The 25,550-nt window shown below is 40.2% G+C and overlaps 1 protein-coding gene and 1 long non-coding RNA gene across 2 annotated transcripts; both read left to right on the top strand.

Moving 5' to 3' along the window:
- The first annotated feature begins 873 nt into the window (after window positions 1–873).
- On the top strand, window positions 874–15,699 carry LOC111247654 (uncharacterized). Its single transcript, XR_015323737.1, has 3 exons — window positions 874–2,402; window positions 13,317–13,433; window positions 15,603–15,699. It is a non-coding gene; the product is annotated as an uncharacterized LOC111247654 (long non-coding RNA).
- Window positions 15,700–16,238: 539 nt separating this feature from the next.
- Window positions 16,239–22,921, top strand: LOC111246454 (uncharacterized). The gene is made up of 7 exons (XM_086982781.1): window positions 16,239–16,265; window positions 16,352–16,387; window positions 16,676–16,771; window positions 17,810–17,999; window positions 18,258–18,505; window positions 18,916–19,047; window positions 20,426–22,921. The coding sequence occupies exons 1-7, from the start codon at window positions 16,239–16,241 to the stop codon at window positions 20,660–20,662; spliced, it is 966 nt and encodes a 321-aa protein (XP_086838907.1). The 3' UTR covers window positions 20,663–22,921.
- Window positions 22,922–25,550: the final 2,629 nt, after the last annotated feature.

The raw sequence follows: 25,550 nt of genomic DNA, 5'->3' as shown, positions 1-25,550 counted from the left end.
CCGCCAACTTCAGATAGCTAGCCCTTTTTTCCTTGATACTATCATAATCATCGGTGCAATTCAACGTCAGCAAAGCGCATTCTGTACGTAATAATTAATTTTTTGGGGCAGGTCGTTTTTGCGTGCTTTACTCATTGTTTTCTAATTCAAGAGCGTCCGCTGTGAAAATAGTGAAGAATTTCGCTGACCAGAATAGCGGGTAACATGTGGGATTATCCATTCCGAATCATATCGTCTTCCTCCTGCGACGTCTCCACCTTGACAGATGGTGCATTTCTGCCAGCTGCTTTGATCTGGCATCGTCTCTTTTATCACCACTATAATATCCCCTAACAAAATTATTATCTCGATCAACTCATTATTATTATTATTCATAAAAATCATCATCAATGTCGTCGCTGCCCGGCGACACTCGGTATCATCCAGGCATTAGCCATACGCTTGTGGTTATATGTATATCACAAACTAATGGGCCTACAACAGTCTAAAAGCCTTCCAGCGTATTCACGTTTCAGCCTCGCCAGCTGCCGCTCTCGCGCCTGCTGGACGCACCGACGACGCTGTTTGAGCCGTTGTTGTTGCTGCTGCTGCTGCTGCTGCGAGCGATGTCGATTGAGCTCTTGCCTTGGTGCGCCGTTCGATGGTGTTGGCCGTAGGCAGGTGGTTGTTGCTTCGTGGTGCATCGAAGTCACCCAAGCCCACAACAGGCGCCACTGCTGCCGCTGCGGCGGCAATCGGGCTTTCGCCGTTGTTGACGCTCTGCCTCCTCTTTCCTCGCATCGCGCACGGGAGACGATCGGCGAGAGCGAATTGTCCTGTGAGCGTTGTCCAAATTGATACGGCTCGCAGTCCGACCAAAGACGAATCTAACGGTGACGTTGAATCGGTGGCTTCGGCTGTCAGACGCGATCGCCCCCAGTTCGTGCCACGCCGTCGTTCGGAGGCCGGCAGCACACCCCTCCGATAGGCCGGCTATATTTTTGTTGTCCTTTTTTTGCCACAACGACACCAGCATGGGCCAGCAAGCGTAGGGCCACCGGGCCGACTCTCGGCCGCTCGTCCTGTTGCGTGTCGTGTTGTCCTGTGTTCGTTATGGGTGTTCTGCTGCCGCTCGTGATTTCGTTACGTGCCGTTTGTTTTGTTCACGTCTGTGGCTGATAAGTTTTCGTGGCCTGTACACTCGAAATACATTGCACGAGTCTACGTTAGCGTACTGTTCGTGCTGTGACGTGGGTGTTCGTCTAACGAACGTGCTCTCTTGTTCGGGCCCTCGGCCATCTCTGCTGTTGCAACCCATACTTTGTGCTTTGTGATAATCCTAAGCAAAGTAATTCTCACACTTTGCATTTTATCTAAGTGTTTAATTACCATCGTCGTTGATCTGGTTATTGCAATAATCATTTGTTACCCTACACAAGGATCATTAAAAATCGAACTACACAGCTTCAAGAACGCAGTGTACATTCCTGTACAGTGTCCTACCTCCATTTTAATGGTTATCTATACCACCATCGCGATCTATTCGGCCCAAACGTGATGATAGGTGAATTCTGACTTCTGCACGCAGTTGCCTAAAGTATGTTAGTTTGTTCTTATAATTACTTGTAATTAGCCTATCATTGTGTGAACTGTGTCATCCGTTCGCGTTGACTGCTTCAGGTAAAGATCTCTGTTGCTGTTCCCTTTCAAACGTCTTCTCTGTGCCTGGATGCCTATGTGCCATATTTGAGCATGATATCGTGCTGTCGGCGTGCATAAACTGTGTCACTGTTAAGTATTAACCTCCGTCCTATGGTGGGGTGTATGTGTGTGTTAACGTGTACGGCTTTTGCTAGAATAAACAAGGAACTTCCACCTGCCAGCTTCCCAGCTCAGTTTCCAGCAAAACACAACCTCGTGGCCTTCCAGGTTGTCCTACCTGGCTACCGTTGATTTCCTGTGCTACTGTGTCCATATCACCAAGGTTTTTTGTTCAGCGAATTTATTCAAAGCGTTCGAGATTCTTTCGAAAGAAGGCGGAAGGTGACGCGTCAGCGTGCAAACGGCGTAGTTTTCGATGCTGCTTTTAGCGTTCGCTAGTGTTATGCTTCGTACATGTCATTGTTGTTGTAGCTCTTATCGTAACTGTTGTGCCCCCTCAGCTGTCAGTCCCGTATCGGTACTTTCACCATACATTGGATTTAGTACGGACGTGCCTTTGTGCTACGACTATGTATGCCGCGTAGACTTACATGTGAAACCGTGACGTGTTGTCGTTCTTCAGTTCTAATTCGTTGGCGCTGTTTTGTGCTCGTGGTCTGTGCCGTGGCTGACTTGTCGACTTCATCCCGAGATGTAAAACCGATGCAACATGTGGTCCTCAATCGGCCTCAAACTCTGTGCCATGGTCGCTATCATCATTGGTAAGAGATGAGATTGGTTATACCGTATCGTGCAGCCGATTAGGCCTGTGTCCGTTCGACTTCAGAGTTGGAGGATGTCAGCCTGAAACCTGCTTTAAAAGGCACGAGGATTCTTAGTTAACCCGATTTACTTAATCGGGCATGTTCTGTGGTATATGTTAGAAAAGTGATAACATAGAGGCCGTGAAAAACAGTCAGAGATGGCCATAAAGGTGTTTTAGGAAAAGGACATTTAAAGGAGAGGACACAATGAAAGATGAATCATTGACTTTGAGGTTTATAGTCATATATATATGGTCCGCCATAAAAAACGTAAGATTTTAGAGAACAATAGTAGGAAAAGTTACTAGAGGTAAATAAAGGAGTCCGGTGAAATTCTCTTTGAAGATACTGAAAGTTTAGAATTTAATGAAAAATAACAAGTAAGTTGTCAATAAGAATATTAAAGCACATGATACTCTATATTTCCTAATAATTAAGTGTTTCGAGCGGAAGTGCGTTAGCTGAAGCAGAAGATCATGGTATGATATAGTGCATGATAGAAGCCCCGCTGCTAATCCAAGAAGATTGACTGGCATAGATAGTACTTTGTGTGACAAAATGATCATGATCGAAGCTGTAATTCGCACACTTGCAATATTTATCTATAGTTACAAGAAGAAATGTTGCGTTAAATAATAGAAAAATACATACTTTTCATTTCAGCGAAAGCTGATCCAAGTATAGCAAAGAACCTCACGCGATTTTATGACCTTCTTCACATTAACAATTTGTAAAAACAAAGGTCGCCAACCTGTAAATGTCTCAATTTAGCTACTCTAAAGGAGCAACAGTTATTTTTAATGGCTTAAGCATAAAAACTGCGGCTCAAACAGTTAGAATGTACCTGCAAACGTATTATTCCTTAATACAATTATAAAGAATAGAAGAAATTATTCGACACAGCCTGTGATTTGTCTTTCATTCAACTAACAGGTTGGCTGACGACGATGTACTGTGGTTTACTAGAAAATTGCATGATTTATATTTAAGCGCAGATATGTTTTTTCGTTTCGATATGCTTGCTTACTGTATCTGCGTTCAGCATTACAACCTTAAAGTAGAATTTTCTGTTAGGGTTTTCATCCACAGATGTACAACGTTTCCTCCTAAGCGTTTCAAGCCTCTAAGAAATCATCAGAAAGCACGTTTATGGCGGAAGCATTTTTTCATATCTACTTTACACATGGCTCCTTGTTACGTATCAGTAAAATTTAGAGTACTTTACGAGGAAGGCTTTGTGGTATAGGTCAATTTTTTTCCTTTATAACGCTGGCAATCTAAAGTGTGGATTATAAAAAAAGAAAAAAAGTCTTGTAGTTGTTGTAACCTAAAAATCAGGCATAAATTAATAATTTTCTTCGTGCAGGCCAATTTCGTAACATGACGCATCATATCATAACACTAGTGTTACCTCTTGTTATTCGACATAGAATATATTAAGGCTAGGGAGTGTAATAATATTAAGCTGCAGTGCAAATATTTTCTCATTTAAAAAAACGTTCGGCATACCCCAGTATACATACATAATAACCCACATTTCCACGTGCGTATATATACGCCTACGTCCGATAAGCTGGTATTCGTTTACCAATAAATCTTAATCTACTGGTATTCTTCAATTTTTTTTAACCTATTGCGAATCTAACGCTGAACCCACAAACACTTTTTGTGCGCGTCTCATATTAAAAAAAGCTTCTAATTCTATAATTAAACTTGCATCTTCTATGACATGGAGTTTGCTGTTGACGTGACAACGTTTAGGTACGTGAACCTATAAGAAACACGCATTTGGGCATTGAGATGGATCACTAGCGGTAGGTTTAAAACTAAATACGGTTCTTGTGTAATCGCGGTGACAGTTCGGTGGGATACGTGTTTGCCAAGTAGATAGTAGGGACACGTTGTGGTCTAGGTTAGTACCCGGGCATAGGTAGACAGTTCGATAGGATGCCTAAAGGCCTATGGATCTTGTGACGACGTTTTGAAGGTCAAAGTTTCGTAGCGCTTTTGGGTCATTAATTTTTAATATCTTGGCGATTAACGTACTGCTGGGCTAAAACCAAGCTTCAAGGAAAAGAGTGATGCTTATGCTTTGCTCTACAATAAGCAAAAAATCGTGAAGAAAGTGATTGCTACGCTGAGTATGCTTCATCATTGAATCACGTGTAAGAAGCCGCTTGAATAGAATGTATTATATAAGTAGTATGATCATCAAATGAATATTTTTCATATCTAATAATTGTACGATTAGCTAACTGCTTTACAAGTTAGACCCCCAATCAATAAGCTGTTTAGCACGATTTCTCACGAGGTGCGTGATACACGCAGGCTCGAAAAAACAACTATTCGGATGATGCCTGTACGTCAGCTATAAGGAGGCATAACGTGGTTTTACCTTGAAGTGAGTAACACATATGCATGGCCCAAACCGAGTGTTGTTCTCCTGATTTCATCAAGAAAACTGATCTGATGATATAGTCCAGAAATTCTAGATTTTTATGTCGCAATAGAAAAATGGGCCTTCAGTTTAAAACGTTTATACTAAAAACGAGCGTGGCAACACCAAGTTCCAACTGCTATCTCCATTCGAGATACAACTTATCACATTGGTGTTTTTTTTTCAGCGAGGCAGTAGGATTTGATTGGTTTTAACGTAGCATGAGATTATATTTTCATATGACGAGGCACCCTGCTATTAAAATGTATTATTAATTTTTCAAAACACTTGAACATGAACATCTGTATGAAAATCAGATTCATTCTTTGTCTGAATAATGTCGACGACGCGGTTTGTTCCACCGGAGACCGTAGTTGTAAAAGCCAGCTTTGGAAAAAGCTTTAATGCATTACACTATTTAACTATTACTGCAGTATAATAGCCATACCTAAGCGGAGTAATCGGTTGCCTCCATAGGAACTATCCTCATCGACACTGCGTTCGGCGCCTATTGGGTTTCTCATACAAAATACGTATATGCACAACGGCCGCACATGCTGGGACAAGTATAAGTGGACCCGTTCTACGTGTACGTACACGAACAAGACGTTGACTCTACACGACTGTCAACGAAAATGTTATTTATAAGAGTAATGTCGTCAACGGCATACCATAGAGAACTTCTTAATTTAACACAAGTTAACAAGAAAATATCGCGCTGATTAAGGGTTTGATTTATGAGACGGCGTATCTCCTCGTTTTTGATATCATTTTCGCCAATTCACAATCATCTTGATTAAATATGGGGGCCGCTATAATTTTACTATTAGTTAATTTTCGCGTTACGATGGTTAGACGTCGAAACAGTGTTGCTATTAATAGAGAGACGCTTTTTCGGCTCATTGGCGTGCCGTTGCTCCGCTGCTATATGACACGCAAACGTAGGTCACGTAAACGGATGAAATGGACTTCAAAGTACTTGGTAGACAAAGAGCAATTGAAGACGGCGTCCTGCATACACCGACATGTAATTTACTTCAATAGCTCCACCTAATTAATAATTAAGATACGTTAGCGTCCTCAACAGCTCTTCCTCAATGCTTTGCATTACGACAGAGTGTGAACTTAGCAAACAACAAGATAAAGCCTGCAAGGACAAATTCTGTAAAAGTGAATAGTAATCTGGTTTTGTCTTGTTCGATATCCGCTGAATAGTATAAGCACCCCTTGCATGATGTCACTTTCGTTGTTCTAGTCTTCAGAAGTTTGTATCTAGATTTAAAAGAGACACCATATCCATGTCACTTTAGATCTTCGTGGTCATTTTGACATATGATTGGTCGTTGGTTATAGCTCTAATTTATATGTGCCGTTAGAGGTAACACATATTTAGGATTTTTCCAACATGAACGTCATTGGAGCTTCTTCAAAAAGCCGACTCAATCGTGTGCCACGTATAGAATTTTGGAATTCATTATAATGGTGTTAACAAAGTAACATTAATCAAAGCCGAAATAACGTACCTGATATTTGTAAGGCTGAAATCTGAAAAGCCATACCATAACCATCTAGAAGCGATGACCGAGATACTGCTCGTAGCAAACGTCGCAACGATCGCTAGACGATTATATAATCCTCCTATATTATAAATTTGCACACTAATCAAGCTGCCCTCTTCTGTTACCTAGCTAAGTCTTCTTTGAAAAGTATCGAAACTCGGTATGTGCTTTGTTGTTTTGTTAATCAAGTAGCGCAGAAATAGATATTTGTTAAAATTTGATATTCTGAAACCTTCTCAAATACAGGTATACTTTTAGGTGATTCCCGTCAAATTTCAACAGAAGTGCTTATAGAACCTCAATCAAATGAGCCTCAAAAGGCGCCATTTACATGCGTTCTATGCAACAATATCTTCGAAATTGCAGTTTCGATTTCGCCCGAACATATAACGTTGCCGTTCGTACCCCCTACAGAGCCCCGCATATCTATAGTATGTTATATAATATTAGCAGATGAAAAAGCATTCAGTGCGATCAGCGTTAGAATTTCAACTATCCTCTTTATGAATCGCAGTTAGGGACCGTTAACACATTCCCTTTCTGCTTGACGCTACAACACACGCTGACGCTGGGTACCACACTGCCGGACTGTCACGCTTCGATGGCGGACTTGCTGTCTCTGGAGAAGTTGCGAACCTCATGAGGCTATTACGTAAAAGTGTGAAGTCTAGTAACGGTCGAATTATGACGATCTATGTAAACTGAATAGAAGCAGATAGAAAGAAGTTGCTATTACTATTATTATTATTATTTCAGGACCCATTGAAAATGCGTAACTTTTTCACGGTCACTAATGGTGTGCATGCTTGTCACTCCTTGACAATAGATTAACATTGAAATGACGCCAAATTATGTTTATTGTTTAAATGCTGCTCACTATCAGCTATTGGATTTGCTCTTCAGATTGTTAGGATCATGAAAGGTCTATCGTTTGTTAGCTTTAGCTGAAAAAAGGACTGTTTTTGGTCTATTTTGCTGTTCCCGAGCGAAATGAAAAAACTTCTGAAAGTGTTGATTTTCTGTAGAACATCGTAATAGGGCTAAGTTAATTGCCACGTATCAAAACAGATAATATGACACGATATCATTAGCTGAAACAATATAGACTAGATGATCGCATGTACCTCGGTAATTCACTGGAAAAATAAGATAGTGCCGAAATTCTCAATATGTATATCCGTTCGTTTAACCATACCGGATGCTACATGGCCGTCTATTATCTTGCCACTGAGACTTTTAGCTGGCAACAACAATGCCGCCTAACACCGAAAAAGGCAACGGCATAAAAAACTCGCAAAACCAATCTAAGATACTGTCGTTTTGATCTCTTCCGCGACGATTTTGTTCCACAATTTTATCTTTGGATTGTTGTTGAGACTGCCGCGTCTGTACTAGACGCCGTTGCTACTGTTGCTATTACCGCTAAAATTGAGCCGCCTCGTTGTGCCTTCACTACCGCATTATCTCAATGGAAAATACAACAATCACAACGACAATTACAGGCTACAGTGGCGACGGCGACAGCGACACCAACGATGATACAAATCATAACAAAATTCGCTTGTCGTGTTCCTAATTTGGACGTTTTCTAACTTGCCCATTCGTACTGTCATTGGGATTGTCACGGATGTCAGCAGAAGTGTTCCGGGCAGCTGTCTGCTCGTGACGCCAGACGCATCCGAAACTTCGATGTGTCGGTAGGAAGCTTTGAAAGCGCCATGCTTCAACGCGTTTCGGACGCAGAAATCATCTCGTACCAGTAGGAGTCGTGTTAAGGGAATTAGAAGTAAGCCAGCGAAAAAGCTAACCTCTGATGGTTGATACTTTTCTCAATTTTTTGAAATTTTAAGTTATTGTAGGATCGGCATTAGCGTTAAGAGTCATCGTTGAAGCCGACTTTGTTCTCGCGCACTAATATTAATCCGCTTTTTCTCACCTCCACGAAAACGTCGCCGTTTACAAGGCACCGGTCGTCCACAGCTAACATAGTTGGAACTTCGAGCTTTTTTTTTTTTAGGTTACACTAAATTATTCATATGCCATAGGCCATTTCCATTTCTTTTATGTAGCTTGCGCATTGGCAGTGTGAAAGAAAACAAGGTTCAGCTCATACGTGTACATCTTTTCAAAGCTAGTAGCAATATATAAGATAATAAAGTTCACGGACCTCTTACGATTTGGGTTAGTATTAGTAAAATTAATTAAAAAAATTCGCTACTGCAAACTTTTTGGATGAATTTAACTATTTATATGAGACGAGCTTCGGAATGTGCAGATGTTAACTACACGAATCAGCAAGATGTAATTACATACTTTTTTCTTCTATTACTTTGATTACAGCGGGCTTTAGTAGACAACAAGCCGTTACTTCATACATGTTATAGCCACATATTTTCACGGGGCGTCCTCTTATATTTTCACGCTCTGTCATGCGTCGTTTGTCTGTCGGTGTGTAACGATTCACTATACTACAGATTATTTCTCGCAGTAGAGAAGATTAGATTAGCCAGAAGCTAGTGACCAACGATCTGTATAGATGAATTCGATCCGGTAACGTTGGGAGAAGAGTCCTCCCCAACATTTCATCGGCAGCAACTGCACGCGTAACAAGAGGATCAGTAGCAGGGAATAGATACGTCAGCACCGCTTCGTACGCCGGCCCGTTATAGTGTTGTTGTATGTGCTGGTGGCCCGCCTATACGCGTACATCGATTAGCAGATCCACGTGACCACCGCGCGCCTTTTCCATCAGTGCTGCAGCAGAAAAAGAGGACGAAATTTCGCATTTCTCGCTTACTGGTGCAGCTGCTATTGATTTTCCGTACCAATAACGTTTGACGCCCCGTGCCTTTGCTAAGCAGGAGGTAATTGTGGCAATGGCAATGCGAATCAGCCTGCCACCCAAATCTGCCGGCACCTTGTACACACATTTATACACACGTATATGTACATACATCCGACTGAGGCAGCTTGGCTATGGAAAAAGCAAAGAAAGTGGAGCTCCAATTAGAGCCCCGTGGATGCCTGGATATCTTGCCTAATTGCTTTGCCTCTTGGTTGTTTGACTCCATCTCAGCCAGTAGGCCGTGTGCTGGTCCACTGTCCTATCAGAGATTGCCGGCCGATATCTGCGAAGTAACTACAATTCGGAATACACCAGCAGCAGCAGGAGCAGCAGCAACACTTGCGGTAACAACAACGACATTGCTGGTAAAATGTTTCTTTCGAGTTATAACCACGTGGTGCTAAACTGGTTTACCAGAACCGGACGAATTGATTCATTTGGATTGCTATGGCGCCTGCAAGTGTCCAGCCACTGACAAGCCATTGCTGTTGGGTGTCGTTCGTAACCGTTCCACCTTCGTCCTTACGATGGCGGTATCATCGGAAACCCAATACGAAAGTGGGCACGTACCATTTCAACATCTAGAACCTTGCCCGTTTTTGGTCCACGCTTCGATACGTGTTCGTGTCTGTGTGTTAACAGGATCAACTGCGGTTTAACCAAATACAATGCGGTGGTCGCTGGTGTCGCTGTTGTTGCGGTGATGGCATTGATAGTCTTAATTGTTCTATTTTAGCGGCGGATTCGCGCGTTCGTCGGATAGAAAATTGTTTTACAGTTCTTAAAATCGTGGTCGTGCCATATTTACGTAAAAGTCATAAATGCTAATAGGGATAGTTTATGTATAGCAAAAAAAAGGGCATACAAGGTCTACACCATTAGACAGTAATGCGCAAATGGCCAATTTGGCAAACGTTTTGGAAACAGTGCGTCACCGGCACTTTCGCATATGACTATATTTGCATCTGCAACATGTCACAAGCTAGAATAGAAAATGTGCGTCAAACCGTACAAACTAAACCTTAAGGTACGAAAAAAGCCTAAAAAAATATGCATTTAAAAATATTTAAAGATAAATGTCTCACATGTTACAGAACAAACGTTAAATACTTGTATCCTGGGTGGTATCACCCGACAGATCTACACATAAAATCAACGACCTGTGTATAAGTTGGCCTCACTTATAAACAATGAAAATCTAACAACGCCCAGTATAAGTGACCTTCTGCTGAACTTATATTGACAGCCGAGATACGAAGAAACAATAATATACCACATACGTTTCGGCGCTTCCTACCGCGATATGAGTCTGCATGCTAGCTGGAGCTTACATATAACCATTGTTGGCCCGACAACGTAGATGCTCCAGGTAGCATAAACAGAATAGAATCTGTTGAATCTAAATATAAACATTCTTTGTGAAAAAATAATAAGGAAAATCGTCCTTAGTCGTATGACAATAATCTATCTCTTAGTATTTGCTCTTTTATTAGAAAGCGCTTGCCATTGCCAAAGCCATCTGCTTAAAAAAACTTTCAGAAAATGTCGAGGTTCATTGGATTTCCGATATTCATTCGGTCATATAATTTCATCGAACAATAGAAAAAGCTATAGAGATAGCACAGACTAAGTTAGAATTATTGTATGGTGTGAAACAAATGAAGTTGCTTACGTTTTCCTTTGCCTCTAACCAATGCCACTGTAAAAAAAGCTTTCCGTTAAGTGATAAACACTTGATTTCTTGGAAATATTGTGTCCGTATGATACTCGTATTAGTAAGTCATGACGCCATTTCGTATGGCCAGTGATCGTTTGTCACCCAAATTGCGGATAAGACTCAAGTTAGTAACTAACTACGTTCGTTTTTTGCCCGTTAAAAAAATTCCCTGCAACCTTTGGCAAATACATGAAAGCATGCGTGGACAGCCATTGTTTTCGCGAAAACGTATATCTCTTATACTGTGCTAAATCACTATGCCGTTTTAATCAATCACGTTATGCGTTATCACAGGTGAAATAGCAAATAAAACTCTTGATTGTTTACAAAAACAAAAAAAACAACGTTATAAACAAAAATATATCATGTAGGCATACAAATAATAATAGTTCACCGGCACAAGCCTTCTGTCTATGCAGTCAGCTTCAAAGACTTCAAAGAGGTCGAAATAAATTATCGTTTTGTTTTTGCGCTTATTAAGTTGGTCATCTGTTACTCGTAGTACAGCTACTTAATAGCCGTCCTAAGTATCGCAGACGAAAATCGCTTTGAGGCGCGCGGTGTTTGCGGCGTCTTGCTTATAAAATTGATGCAGAAATCTAAATTCAATTTTGGATACGTTTTATAACGAAGAGAAAACACATTTTTATCCGTGCACCGATGGAGCTGTTGGGTTAAATACACTGAACACGCCTTACATGGACACGTACGTCTGCGTAGATAACTATGTATGGTCGTGCTATATTATTTACTTATTATACCTATGGGTGATAAATTTATCCGATGAATTTTGGATGTAAAACTCATCAACGGTATGTGTTCATGTTACTTCTTAATTGATTTTTCTGAGTGAAGATAATTTTATCCACAAGTGCTGCTTCGTTGACAACAGTCAACTTGATAATAATAACGATACCTTTCACATAACGCAATGAGAGAAAAAGCATTTAATTCTGCCAACACTCTCGAACACCCTTGCCGTACCTATGAGTTTAGTTCTTCAGGCCACAAATTTCCATCACATTCAACACAAACCTAAAATGGATTCGCCTGATCGAACAGTAGATTTGAAACATTTTCCTCTTAATTCTTAAAAAAAATTTCCCAGGCGTGAGTAACATTAGAGTTTCCGCTCTCCAAAGCTATGAATCACTATTACATTATCGTTTATTACGTTGTCAATTATACTGCGGCGATCTCCATACAAGTTGATTTTAACAGAAAGAGTTCACAGGCGATCGCTTTTTTTTAACAGGGAACATAAAAGGTCAAGAGTGTTACTTTGTTCAGTTCAGGAACCTACTACTTGATACAAATAACTTCGAAATTTTTTAAACTCGAAATTAAAAAGTTTAAGCCGACAGGTTCAAGGTGATAGTATTTAGAATTATTAGGGTATTATGAGTTGCCCGGTAAACGTATGCCGTAAGTTTTATATTTATATTTATGATTAACTGGATTGAAGCCGAAAACAGGCGTAGGTTGCGTATTGCTCAAGTGTAATTCGTATTTAATTTAAAGTATTCAAACAAGAAAATTATTAAGAATTACGGAATACAAAAGCTCGTTATGCAATATGTGCTACACGGCTCGTATCAATCGTGATTTAAATCAAGTAGCCGTCAAAAGTTTTTTCGAAGACGAGCGTCCTGTCTAAGTAAAACCATCCCTCCTCCGATAGCAGAAAGCAGACAGTTTCGAATAGTTCCGTCCCATTTTGTTAACTTTCACAACCTACCGGAACGAATGACTTCTATTTAACTCTTTGTTAACTATCAAGTTTAAAACATAATACTCAGTCTGTGCTTTGGAGTACCAGGCGGAAAGCAATCTTTTCTCAGTTCTAGGCAAACCTTCTCTCATAAAAGTTAGATTGATTCTTTCGATGTTGATGTCTTGTGAAAAAAAAAAAAAACAGGTTACTAAACTAGTCTGAGAGACATGTATGTATTTCCTATGACGACAGAGTGTATTCAAAGAAATTTAAACGATTGAGTTACAAGATGCGGAACGTGACCGCCGAAACCGAATGTTGTATACATGCTCCTTGCAGATTTGCTAATTTGCTCAAAGTCTACGATACGGTACAAACGCTCCGACCAGCGCCACTATAAACCATACATAAGTTTAAGTGATTTGAGGGAATTGGGCATATAGTATATATAGACGTAATAGAAAAATGCGATCTGTTTGCCCTGACGCGTTAGATCCCTACTTCAGCGAACTAAAAAAGGCTATATAATTAAACCTATAGTGTATACATCGGTCCGGGATGCTACCTAATCAATTAATCCTCCGCTAATCTGTATTTCAGGTGTATTACCGAATGGAAAGATAAGCGTTCGGCTAAAACCGCCTCCCGATAAATCAGACGTGACATTCTTCAATGCATCTCTAGTCACTCATACGCTCAGCAGTGATTTTCTCCACAGTAAGACGTGTGTTAATGCGTTCACTAGCATAGAAACTAACGTGCTCATTATTCCCGACTAGCATTTCTGGAAGCGTAATCGACTATTACGTGGAGATCAAAATCTGGAAGGAACTGGCAAACAAATGTTCACTTTGGTTATAATGGCAGGTGTAGTAGCCGACATGTATTCGTTTCATGTATTTGGTTCATTATCGATGAAACTATTACCCCATTATCCAATTACTGCTTATGTTCGCCTAGAAGTGGTTGAGGAAACGAATGTTTACATAGACGCCCACAAGATGTTCCTCCAAAGCAACACGGCCCTTTCTATGCTATGTTCGTATTTACTCGATGGTGTTCTGCACTATTGTTTTACACGAAAACATTCGAAATTATGCTTCGGCATAGATCAGGTCCAGTATTCAATAGACGTACGCCGATAGTAAGCCATTAAAGTCCTGAGAACAAATTTTCTTTGCTGTTTTGTTATGTGCCTTGTTCACGTTCTCGTAGACGATACCGCATTAGCTCGTCTAGTGTTTTCAGAAAGATTCTACAACTGTTTTTATAAGTTATTTTTATAAAGGTTAATAAGTAACGATTTGCATCTAGTTTATTTAAATTCGATGTAATTAAGTTGTTCTAATTTGTTATTAAACTATTGCCTGATGATTTTCAAGTTTCTAGTATAGCATGTTTTGTGTATCTTCACCGTTTTGGCTGAATATAGCTTATGCGGCGCATATGTACGGCGCGTTGAACCTTCATTCAAATGGCCAGCGAGGAAATGGAATCGTGATAGCAGATTCGCCTTTACACAGGTCGCATTCTCGCAAAAAGCGGTCTGTGCTACAGCTAGCGTCAATGCTCAAATGTGTATCTGGATGCAGTCCTCTTGCCTTTCATGGCTATGGCTGTTTCTGCGGTTACATGGGCGACGGATCCCCAGTTGATCCAATCGACAGGTAATACGTACCATGCGGCATCTGTAAACAAAGACATACGACAAGTAGCTAAGCGCCCAGTTTTTCTACATAATAGATTTGCACCTAAACAAGAGCTGTGACTAATAGCTAATACGTAACCTAGCATCTTAAATACACATACATGGGCACTGAGTATAATGTTTTTCGTTGTGTGTCAAAATATGAAAGTGAAGATGTGTGCCAACTTGTATCTTAAATATTCACTTATGACACCGTTTGATGGTTCTATATCTTTAGCGTTTATGAAATGACTTGGATAACTAAGTCTATGGTTGTAGTAAAGTATCGCTGCTACAACAACACATATTGCGACAACCTGTACGAATAAAGCAAATTATTTTCATTTTGATAGGGACACCAGGAAATCAGCCGTAAGAATTATGTTTAAATTTTCTATTTAAATATATGCAACTTACGCGCCTAATGCTTGTTCTCGTAGCACGTCGATGATTAAAAAAAAAAATAGGTTCAGTTGATACGTCTGAAGACTGTTTCTATAACGGTTATAATGTAACTACTCCGGGTCTAATTAGAAGGAGAGCTATTCACGCCTTCGATGAACTTGTTGAGTTTGCTAGTTTGTATACTTGAATGCAAAGTACGCATATGTTTGGAAGGATATTGTAAAATGATTGCAACAGAGGCCCCCCGTAATGGGTTATCATGTGCTTTTGTTGACTGGATAAGCAGGTCACAACTATCGATGTGAAAGCATGTTTAGTGATACAGGACTTTTTGAATCTTTGTGCTACCGAAAAATAACGCTAATCGTTATTCAGTCTTCTAATGTATCTTCAAAGAAGAGTAGGTTTCTATTCTCTGCGTCTTCGAAGAAACTACGAACTAGCAACTCGTCTGCTTGGGATTCGATGACCCCTCGGAAATGTCCACGGGAACCTCCTCGACTGAACTAGTTATACCCTAAGAAGCCTAATTGACTATACGCCCGAAGAACGAGCATGAGGTGCAAAATATGTTTCACGACCCAACTGACAGAAAACTTTTAACCATCGCGATAGGGGAACATCGACGTAATGGCGCGAGGTCTAGTTGTATCGCCTTTGCGAAGTGTCGTCTAGTTTTTTATCCGATTCCTGTCTCAGCCTTTTGTAATTGTGTTAGAACAGCATAGTTTACTTTCGACACTGTGAATGCTATAATATAATATACGCTTTATATCATTTCATCTTCTATTCAGCTGCTGTCTTGAGCATGACTGGTGCTATTCGTCAACGCAATGTTCGCACGTAGCCACGTACTTCCTACCGTATGACTGGAGCTGCGATGGACCGGGGTATGCTTATTGCGGTACGTATAAGTGGACCTCTGGGACGAGAGAGTTAGGCTGCAAGTGTTAGGTCGTGACGTTTTCAGAGCTGGATAAATTTTCTGAGCATACGTTTACTAAAGATGCACAATTAGTCTTGCATTCTATTACGAAACCAGCTCTGGATCGTGAATTTCATCAGGAAAAGTGAACGCGCGGATAATTCGCGTGATGTTTTACCCTACACTACTTTGATGCCATTCGAAGTATGGACTCACCTTGTATTAGTCGTTATTATAATTATGGTACAAAATAAAATCAGGTGGGCTGTTTGATGTATGCCATTATGTCGAGCTGAAAGCCAGGTAATTGGCACCTTTTTAAACATCTGCTCGGTTAACCTTTAGAACAATTTACTTATCCAATATAGTGAGCTAGAGGTTTATGAATCTGCAGGCTTGTCCGCTCTAGATAATTCTATTTATATCGAACGTTTGAGTGGCTCCACAGGCTTCTCGGATTCGGCAAGTCCGCACGCCCGTTGTGGTCAACAGCTTTGTGAGTGCGATGTTGCCTTCGCCAAGTGCATATCGCGTTACCCGTGCCCAAACCATCGAGCTGGCTGTCGTCAAGGGCGCTCCCTTCTTCGCCGATTATTCGGCGGAAAAAGATAACACAAGCTGAGCTCTGTTCTCGAAGGCTGGCGTCGAGGACAGGTGAATATAAAGCGAATTATCAAGTATGGCTAATACTGGGAAAACGGAAAAGTTCAGATAGCAACACTTGAACAGGAAACATTTCAAGTGTAAATTGGGGTTCGTTTCTACATAACAATTGAAGCTTTTGAGGAAGTCACAAATGAACCCCGAACAACTAATTCCTTAAAACTGATAAAAGGTACTTTCATCAAAGTGTTAGCTAATAGTACTAAATTCGGTTCTACCATATCAGACTCCATTACTAGGCCTATATGACTGTTCTGTGTTGTTTCTACTCTTGTTCAGAGTGAAGACCCCTCTGCGCAAGAAGCCATCGACGAAGCGTTAGATTATCTCCTCGATGACTCCGTTGATGACATAAACAGTGGCACAATTAAGCAGGTAACCTCAACAGATTATTACCTTTAGTCCCATTAAGTGGAAAATTAGTGAAACAGCTATTGTTGCTGTTGTAGTTGTTGTTGTATAAGTTGCATATGTCTCTGAACTCATTCTAAATAAAAACGCAATTTGAAAGGCTCAATAAATGCTTAGTAAACTATGATCATCCTCGCATCTATGTACAATCAAGTGCGAACATGCAAACATGAATGCTGCGAATGATCTACGGTTCACCTCTGCATATCCAACCATTAGATAATGTCTACGTATATTTTATTAAAAAGAACTTGATTATATTTATCTTCAAAATCTAAGTTTTGCCAGTCTAAACTTACTCGGTACATCTTAGTATTTTTTTTCGCCTACTTTGAAGAAATACTACTTACGTTCTGAGCTGAAAGATGTACGCCCATATTGAAGGCACTCAGTTTTGTTTTGACCTTTACGGAGGTTACCTTAAAGCCTTCAGGGACATATTGGAAAGTACCAAGCACAATATACAGATTCACAGGCTCACGGACCAATAGCTGATGGCCTTAGTTGTTCTATAGAAACTGCCTTCCAGCCGAGTGCTGTCTGCCATCAGCTTGTTAACAAAATTTGGAACATTATGTATAGAACATTACTATGAACAAAGGAGTACCTTGTAGTTTATTCTTCTAGTAGCAAAAGTAGCATATATTGGCTTAGAGATAAACTCGTATTCTATGTTTATGTCAAAGTGCTTACAAATAGCTTAGAACCCAGAAGCACCAACAATCGTTTATTCGCTAAATTATATCACGTAACTAGCTGTGTCTACTCGTTGCAGCTTGTTCGCTTGGTCATTTCTTATTAATCACGATTTTTCGTTATATACAGCGGCTTGTCCTTAAATCATCAGGGTAGACGCTGATGATCTAAGGAACAGGAAAGCTGTTTCAGACTTTGAAGCTCCGAGTTCAAATTGTAAGAGAATAGTTATTTTTTTTACTCTAATCACATACTCGTTGTATATGGTTAGTAGTAATGCTTCGTCGGACGTTTTTTCGCTACCAGGTAAGGAAGAAAAGCTCTAAGACAGAAGTGCGCGTCACAGCGGGACTTCGTACGGATCCGTTCACCGGCAAACGGGGCCTTCGAGTGAAGGCTGAGATTGATCGAACAGAATTCGAGACTCAACAGAAAGAAGATGCCAATGACGAACCACTTGGTGGCCTCAGCCCTAAAGGAACACCGATACTGATAGGTGTGCTGCGTCTCTTGTAACTCGGAAGTTCACTGCAGTTAGCTTCTAAAATCATTCAAAATCACGTAAAAATGTTGTCGATAAACCTTATTAACATTCTTTACTTATCTACTTTCATTGACCTGCACATTTTGTGCTGTTATCATTATCTCGTTTTCTGCCTACGCGTCTTAATGGGCTACTTAATTTTTGAAATTTTGTGACAACGTTCCACTAATAGACGTTATAATCATTATTATTCATTGAACTGGTGATTAGAGGAGCATCATCACGCCATTGCTGATGGGGATTCGCCCGTCGGGAATCCGCTTAGCTTTGAAGACAATGGTGAACCTAGCGGTGAAGAAAATTACGACTTTCATGTGGAAAGCGACATTTCCTCTACAGATTTGGAAAGTAATGCTCAGGATAATTTGGAAAAGGATGTTCGTGACAGAAATGCACTCAACAAGTCAGGACGTATCCTCGCTGAAATCCTAGAGGGGAACAACGGAAATGTTTCCAGTGTAAGTATCTCATTATTATGTGTATAATACTGTTTATGATTTCCAATCTTGTACAAAAACAGGCAATTTATTAACAAACACATTTAAATTATCAGACGCTAAACTGACTCCTTAAAAAAGTATAGACCACTCATTTACATGTTTCATGCATCTGTTGGAACATAGAGGCGTTCATAGTAAAATATTCATGTGGGCTCAAATTCCCATGCTAATCTGTGATTTACCGTTGTTCGAGCTATTTGACTATAACGTTTTTTTTCACTAGCTTGACATAATTCTTTGGGTTGTCATAGAAACATTCCTAGATGATCGTAAGTATTCCGAGAATACTGATAAAAGCTAGAATGTAAAGCTCTAGTTTTGTTTTTATCTACGAGTGCATTTTTTTTTGTTTGTCTCGCTTTTTTCAGAGAACTAACTTAACTAGCCATTCTGCTGATCTGAAGCAAAAGGAAACTTCGTCAACAAAGACGTACGCGACTGCTAAACCCTATCAGTTACTTAACCTTTCTACTTCAATATCACCTTCTTCTTCAAAAGTGGTTAGTTAAATTGGATACGATTGAGTGAAACCTTGTTGATTACCGTCAAAATAGAAAAATTTCATTGAAGAGGATATAGTTCCGCATGTACAGATTCGTCCATCTAGTTCGTTTATGATCTTTATGCCGATATATTTTGCAAGTATTGTTGTAATATTAGCGATTAACGGAGCATACTGAGATTGCTCAAGGAGCGCATGTTGTTTAGGTTTCGAACATGGTGAAATCCTGTCGTGTGTAGCAAGGTTCCAAGAGAATGTTACCACAAATCGAGCACTGCTGTCACGTTAACGTGTCGAACGCTCCAGTGGAACATCGCAATTGTGTCCTGTCGTTTCTGCTGTTTGCTCTCTCCGGTTGACTCTTTTATACTTTAGTTGTCGGCCTTTTTGCTGAGACCCTCTGTGTCCGAAAACCATACAGCTAAAGAACAAAGGCATTTATGGCTTCTACCAACAATACCTACACTCGGTTATGTTGAAGACACAGTTAAAGGCAGTTAGCTGAATGCGTAACGGAGTCGCTAGATACGAATTCAGAAACCAGTTAACAGACCTCAATGAAATATTTACTATACAAAGCGAGCCCTTCCTACGTGGATCCCTTAACGATTACAATTTCCAAAGAGTCTATTGTAAATGACGAGTGGTTTAACATAAGATCTACTTAAGTTAATTTCTTGGCTCTCCTCCGAGCAAAGCCCCCGTTCCAGGTGACTAAGGGTGCCCTGCTTAGAATGCTTAAGGCATCTGCATGGGCCATACGTTACTTGAAGTGACTGGCGTCATCTTTCGCAAAACGGAAAGTGGAAAATGTGTCACCTGATGCACGCTTGCTACAATGTATCACAAAACTCATTAAGATCCCTTGGCGGAAGTTTTAAAAAATATATTGACAGTACAAGTAACACGTTCTATCAAGATGATGTTTTTCAAACATTATTTTTGGTTAAAGTCGACAGAGAGTAATCGGCCAATCTTCAACCATGATTAACTTGTTTCTCAATCATATGCTTGTGATCATCGATGGCCGTTCCATCATCGAAACAGGCACGCCGCGCTTGTTGATTAGTATGCCAAAACAAAACTACGTTTTGCTTATCCAATTTGAAATCTACTTTTTATTTGTTACCTATAGCCTGTTAATTGACCCGTGTTATATGCACAATGAACCGTGTGATCAAAAATCAATTTGAGTCTCTCCAGTCTGCGCGATAATCTTAGATCGTCGGGGTTTCTGTTGTCGAAGTAAGTAACAAAAAAAAGCCTTTTTCAGCATTAGAAAAAGTCTAGTGGAACGCAATTAAATGTGTATATGTACGTTAACAAACACCTTACCAATTATTTCCATTAACTATACGTTTTACTTGACATTTTAGGATTTTCCTATATCTAGAATGTCACCACCAGAAGATGCTGCAGCGTTGGTGAGAGCGTCATCCACTAAGTGGTACACGCGTCTCTATCAAAGTTTATCAGCTCTGAGAAATGGCCAAAGTGGGAACAGCAACATGTCTTCTATTTCTCTTCCGTCTACCGGCAGGCGCATTTACAACTGTCTCTTCGGAGCGCCGTCAGCGCAGGCTGCTACCGTTCACAGCAGTAACCTGACATGAAGTTAGTGCTGCAAAAATGGCTGTATTTTAAATAAATTTCAGCCAAACATGTAACGTAAGGTGCACTGCATTACTTTGAAGAACGCCATTTCTATTGCCTATGATGTGATGTGTTGTTTTTTGTTGCCCACCGCCAATGGCTGAGGTAACGGACTGGCATTCCCAAGACCGCACAACAAAATGCGGCTGATCTTCTGAACGTCCCCTAGATTAGCAGTCGTAAGAGCCGCAGATACATTATGTGATAGACCTCTCTATCTTTGACGCACGAAGCATGGCAACAAACAAATGCTTTCAGTTCAAGTGTAGAAAAAGCCGAATTTATTCCCACAAGTACAGTAAGCCGTCGCGTATGCGGACCTTCAGATTGACGTTTTGCACATACGGCGGCGTAAAGCTGTGAAGATGTTCTTCTTCTTCATAAGGATTATGACAACGGGGTAGGCTGAAAGCCAAATGCCGAAGAGAGCTTAATACAAATGCAGGAGATGGATCAGTAATCTTTAGGATTGCTGCTTGATAGTTAGCTCTTCACCGAATTTCACGCTTTATTTTTCGAACTATTAAAAGCCTCTTATTTAATTCTAACGCTTAAAGGCAGTATCACAGTCGGCATGAAGAAGCATTGTCACAATATTGAAAAATCTTATTTTGACCAGTACGCTATAGATGAGATTTTTCGTATAGTAACATACTGTTAGATATGGTTCGAATTAGTAAAATCCTAACGTTTATCATTTGTCTAATAGATACAGATCAGTCGTGTCAATGCTTATTCGATTTTATCATCGCACGTTTGAAACAAAGCAAATGACTTCACTGTTCCGGAAACTTGGCTGAACAGCATGTTCCTCATTAGATAGGTCTGCCAAGTTACTTTTTAACTTAAGCGATAATTCTAGTTACAGCCTTGTACATACTAGTTTTGTTTAGCGAGATTCATCTTGAGATCACTTGTATGCCGATCTAAGAATAACCGCTTAGAGCAGTACTATCCAAGCCAATTAAGAAAGATCATTTAATGCCAGTGAATCTACTCCATATAATTCATTTATTCGTATATATTTAGTATGCCTGCATATATCGTACTAGTCTGAGAAATGACCAAATCGATCGTGTGTCAATAGTTTTAAATGGATGCGATTTTTGCATTACGCACTCAAGATTCAATACTAGAAGTTGGTTAGCTTTCGTTCTCTTGCTTACACGTGTCTGTTTAGATATAAGTATGTTCCAGTCAAAACTTCTAATCGAAGTTGGCTCTTTGGATTCTTTCTTGAATTCAGATCGACTCAGCGCAAACAGACCAATTCGTATGATTTCCCTTTTTGAATGTTCTCTTTATTCTCTTCGTATGGATTACAATAAGACGATTGCCGCTTATGGCAACCTCTATATGCAATCAGATTGTTACCGTTGGGCTAAATCTTCCTTTACGTCATTTTTACGTAACCCTATGATTTTTTATATTTTAAGTGTAGCCTGCCTAAACGGCAATAAATAATAGAAGCTAATATATATATATATATATATACTTGTGTATTTATGCGCAGATAGTTGTTCTGTATAGGCATGTAATATTGTTGCTACAGTTTGTTACGTTTTATTGCGCCCTTTTCTCAGTATTATACTTTAGTACTTCGGTTGATATGGTTTACTTTAGTTACTGTTATTTTTTAATTGCCGTTTCAATTAACAAGCTAATTACCTAGAATATCAAGTGGTCGTATGCATATCTTTGGGCTCATCTTGTATATTGTACCATTAATTACCATTCGAATTTGAAGCGGACCACTGTTTTTATTATACGTATGTAAAACTTGGCACCTTGCGCGGTTGTTAGTACTGTTAACATCAGTGTTGTTTTTACGATAGATGCGTATGTAAGCGTATGCTTTTGCACCGAACAACTGCGGTTTACAATCAAGATTATGGCCTACAGCCATCTGACGGCTACTTGATTGCTAGTGGTAGTCTACGATTCCTTGCCCAGGAAAAGCTCTATGGAAAAACTCTCAATATTGTCCACACGCCAAACGCTGCAAACTATGCCGGCCTTTTTTGGGCTTGTTGTATATTAGATTCATGAAGATGTTCTACATAGATGTATAAAATGTATGAGACGGGTGCATTGTGTATTCAATCAATGTTCATTACTGTATGATACTGAAAGCGGAGTACGAAGCGCTAATGATGAACGTTACCTTGTAAATTATGACGCTGATAATAAAGAAAACGTCTATCAACGACCGACAGAAATGCAATTGTCATCCTTTAAATTACGACAACGTAACGCAACTTCGAAGTATATTACTTGCATAAATACTCAAGCCGCTTTGGCGGTAGACTGGGCGAAATCCCGCACAGCCCTAGTCGTAGTTGTCTTGTTTGTACTGCTTTTCTAAGTCTTACTTTTAACACTGGTTCGCTTTCAATTATTCGTTGTTCTGGTTATTACAATTGTTGTTATTATCATCATCATCATGACGAACATCGTGACGAAGTTGAACTAGTTCAAGCGGATCAGTGCAGTGCTTGGGTCTATTTGCGGGTTTTAGGTGGCACGACTGGTCGTATTGCCACTGCCATATCTTGTTTCATAACGTTCGCTGGACGGTGGCAAATAATTTACATTCGGTCAACCCAGTCGCGCATCTCACCAATGTCCCTCAGTCCCTGTGCCGTCGGTTCGATAGGTTTGACACAACTGTGGGGTAACCGATGGGCGCCTACTACTTTCGTCGGTTGACTGACAAAGAAATACTTAACAGCTTTTATCTAAATGAAATGCGATTGATAATATTTTATAATAATAAGAATTGTCGAAATGAGATCAATTAGGCACAAATAAATACCCAGCTTCATCAACCATATTTACATATTCGCTACTAGTACAAAATACCACCTACCCCATGGACTGTCTTTGCGTACCAGTGATTAGTTAACAATACAATTGGTAAGCTTTTACTGATAAACCTCGTTAGATGTTGCCTGAAAATAGCTGAACTTTACATGCCATTTACCTATTGGACTATATTTTTCAGCTACCCCATTTCGTCTGAAGCAACGGGTACCAGGCGTCAATATTTAGGTGGACAGGTACCTAATATACGATAACTTCCGATACACACTATTACCAACTATTGAAACCACTTCGAGAGGCGGCGTTGACTACGGCATCCTATCGAACTAAGAAAATACTGCCGCTTATAATTCACTAGTCCGTCGCTTACGTTGACCGGTACAGAACAACAGAATATGCTGGAGCAGAAAGAACCATAGAACGCCGTATTTCAAGCACGCAAAGTGAACGAACGTCTGCTGAAGCAAGTTATCCTTGTTACATCTTTTACAGATTCCTCATACACATACAATGGAACGAACAGAGATATACTATGTACGTAAATAGAAAGTGCTTTATCAGCATTAGAGTAAGCTCTCGGTAATATTTTTGCACTCCAAATTAACGGAACTCTTTTCTCTACTTCCTTCCACTAACTACGTATAGTCCAGCTGTGTACTTCTGCTAACAATAATAATTATACTTACTGTATAGCTGCTCGTGCTAATAGTTGTAGGACAATTCACAGCAGGTACGTACGCCAGTGTTCGGTATTCTTGACGACATCGTCGTTATATTGGATTGACAGAAACGGTTCCACCTTCCAATATGGCTATTTAACACGTGCAGTTTGATTCAGTGGGATCATGCTCGTAAAAATAGTCGATCCTATTTTCATATGCATTGGTAATATATAATTAATTTGGTAATAAAGCAACGATAATCGGCTTTTTGTTTACGAGCATCTCGTCAGCTAAACTGATAGTATGCATAACACGGAATTAGCCCTCCATTCAATCCGTCCTTCACTAACTAGTTAATCCTGCATGGTGAATTCGATGAAGTTCAACAGTAGTTTTGTACACGTAGAGCAGTGGCTACAGCATAAGACCTAACGAATATATATCTTATCGTCTACAGATTCAAAAAAGTGATGTACACACTAACCGATCAGAGGTTCTCCTATTCTTCGGACGACGATGACTGCACATTTAGTTGCAGGAATACAAATTACAGTGGGCAAGGTGCCTTCTACCCTGTCAACCCGTTTATGCAAACTTGTAGACGCCGACAGGTGTATCCATTAGCGTTCAACAGGCATTCAATACGTTTTGGCCGCAGTCATTTCAAGCCGTTGGCTCATTATGGTACTCTGAGTGCGGGCAGCTCACGCAAAAGGGAAAAGACACCCTGGTCAAATTACTACCAGTACAAGCTCAGAGAGCCTACCGAAGAGGAGAAAGTATTAGGGCAAGCATGGACAAGATGGCGACGCGACAGCGAAGCGAAGGCTGCCGCACAGGGTCGACTGCAGAACTACGCGACTAGAGGTGCGTTCAGAGAAAATCTTAAGTCCAGTGAATTTCAGCCCATCGAAGGTGCCTCTGATACGAAGCGGTCTTCCACGGATCGATGTGAATCGAGTCGAACACGTACGACCGTTAGCAGTAATTCAGAGCCGAAAAAAGATACCTTTGATAAGCATGTCGTGGAAATTATGGGGCTTATGGAGTGACTTCGCACGACATTTATGGCGACATCAACCTATCTTGTATTTTGCTTTCTCAAAAGATAACACAAAATACTTCTAAGTTGTGCCATTTTTTCTCAGTGTCGTAACTTGTTATTTGAAAGGCGGTGTTCAGCTTCCTTGGATTTCTTGCATACGTAATGACCTCTAATACAGTCCGTCGAAACTGAAGTGTCTGGAGGGAACAGTTATAGAAACAACAACACTTTGAGTAGTGTTCGTACAAATCGCTAGTGAATCTCGAAGTATGTAACTGTTTTTGGCAAAATGATTAAGAATGGCCACTTGGTAGTATA

This window comes from Varroa destructor, unplaced genomic scaffold (genome assembly GCF_002443255.2).
Source record: "Varroa destructor unplaced genomic scaffold, Vdes_3.0 BEIS01000003.1, whole genome shotgun sequence".
Lineage (NCBI taxonomy): Eukaryota > Metazoa > Arthropoda > Arachnida > Mesostigmata > Varroidae > Varroa > Varroa destructor.
The sequence above is the reverse complement of the archived record's forward strand: the minus strand, read 5'-3'. Positions and strand labels throughout refer to the sequence as shown.

What these genes read in the sequence shown, in the direction of transcription:
- LOC111246454 (XM_086982781.1), top strand. Translation starts at nt 16,239, where the DNA reads ATGTTGCCTTCGCCAAGTGCATATCGC. An exon ending in CTTCGCCAAGTGCATATCGC is followed by an intron (nt 16,266 to 16,351) that starts GTTACCCGTGCC and finishes AGATAACACAAG; the next exon opens with CTGAGCTCTGTTCTCGAAGG. An exon ending in ACAACGGAAATGTTTCCAGT is followed by an intron (nt 18,506 to 18,915) that starts GTAAGTATCTCA and finishes CGCTTTTTTCAG; the next exon opens with AGAACTAACTTAACTAGCCA.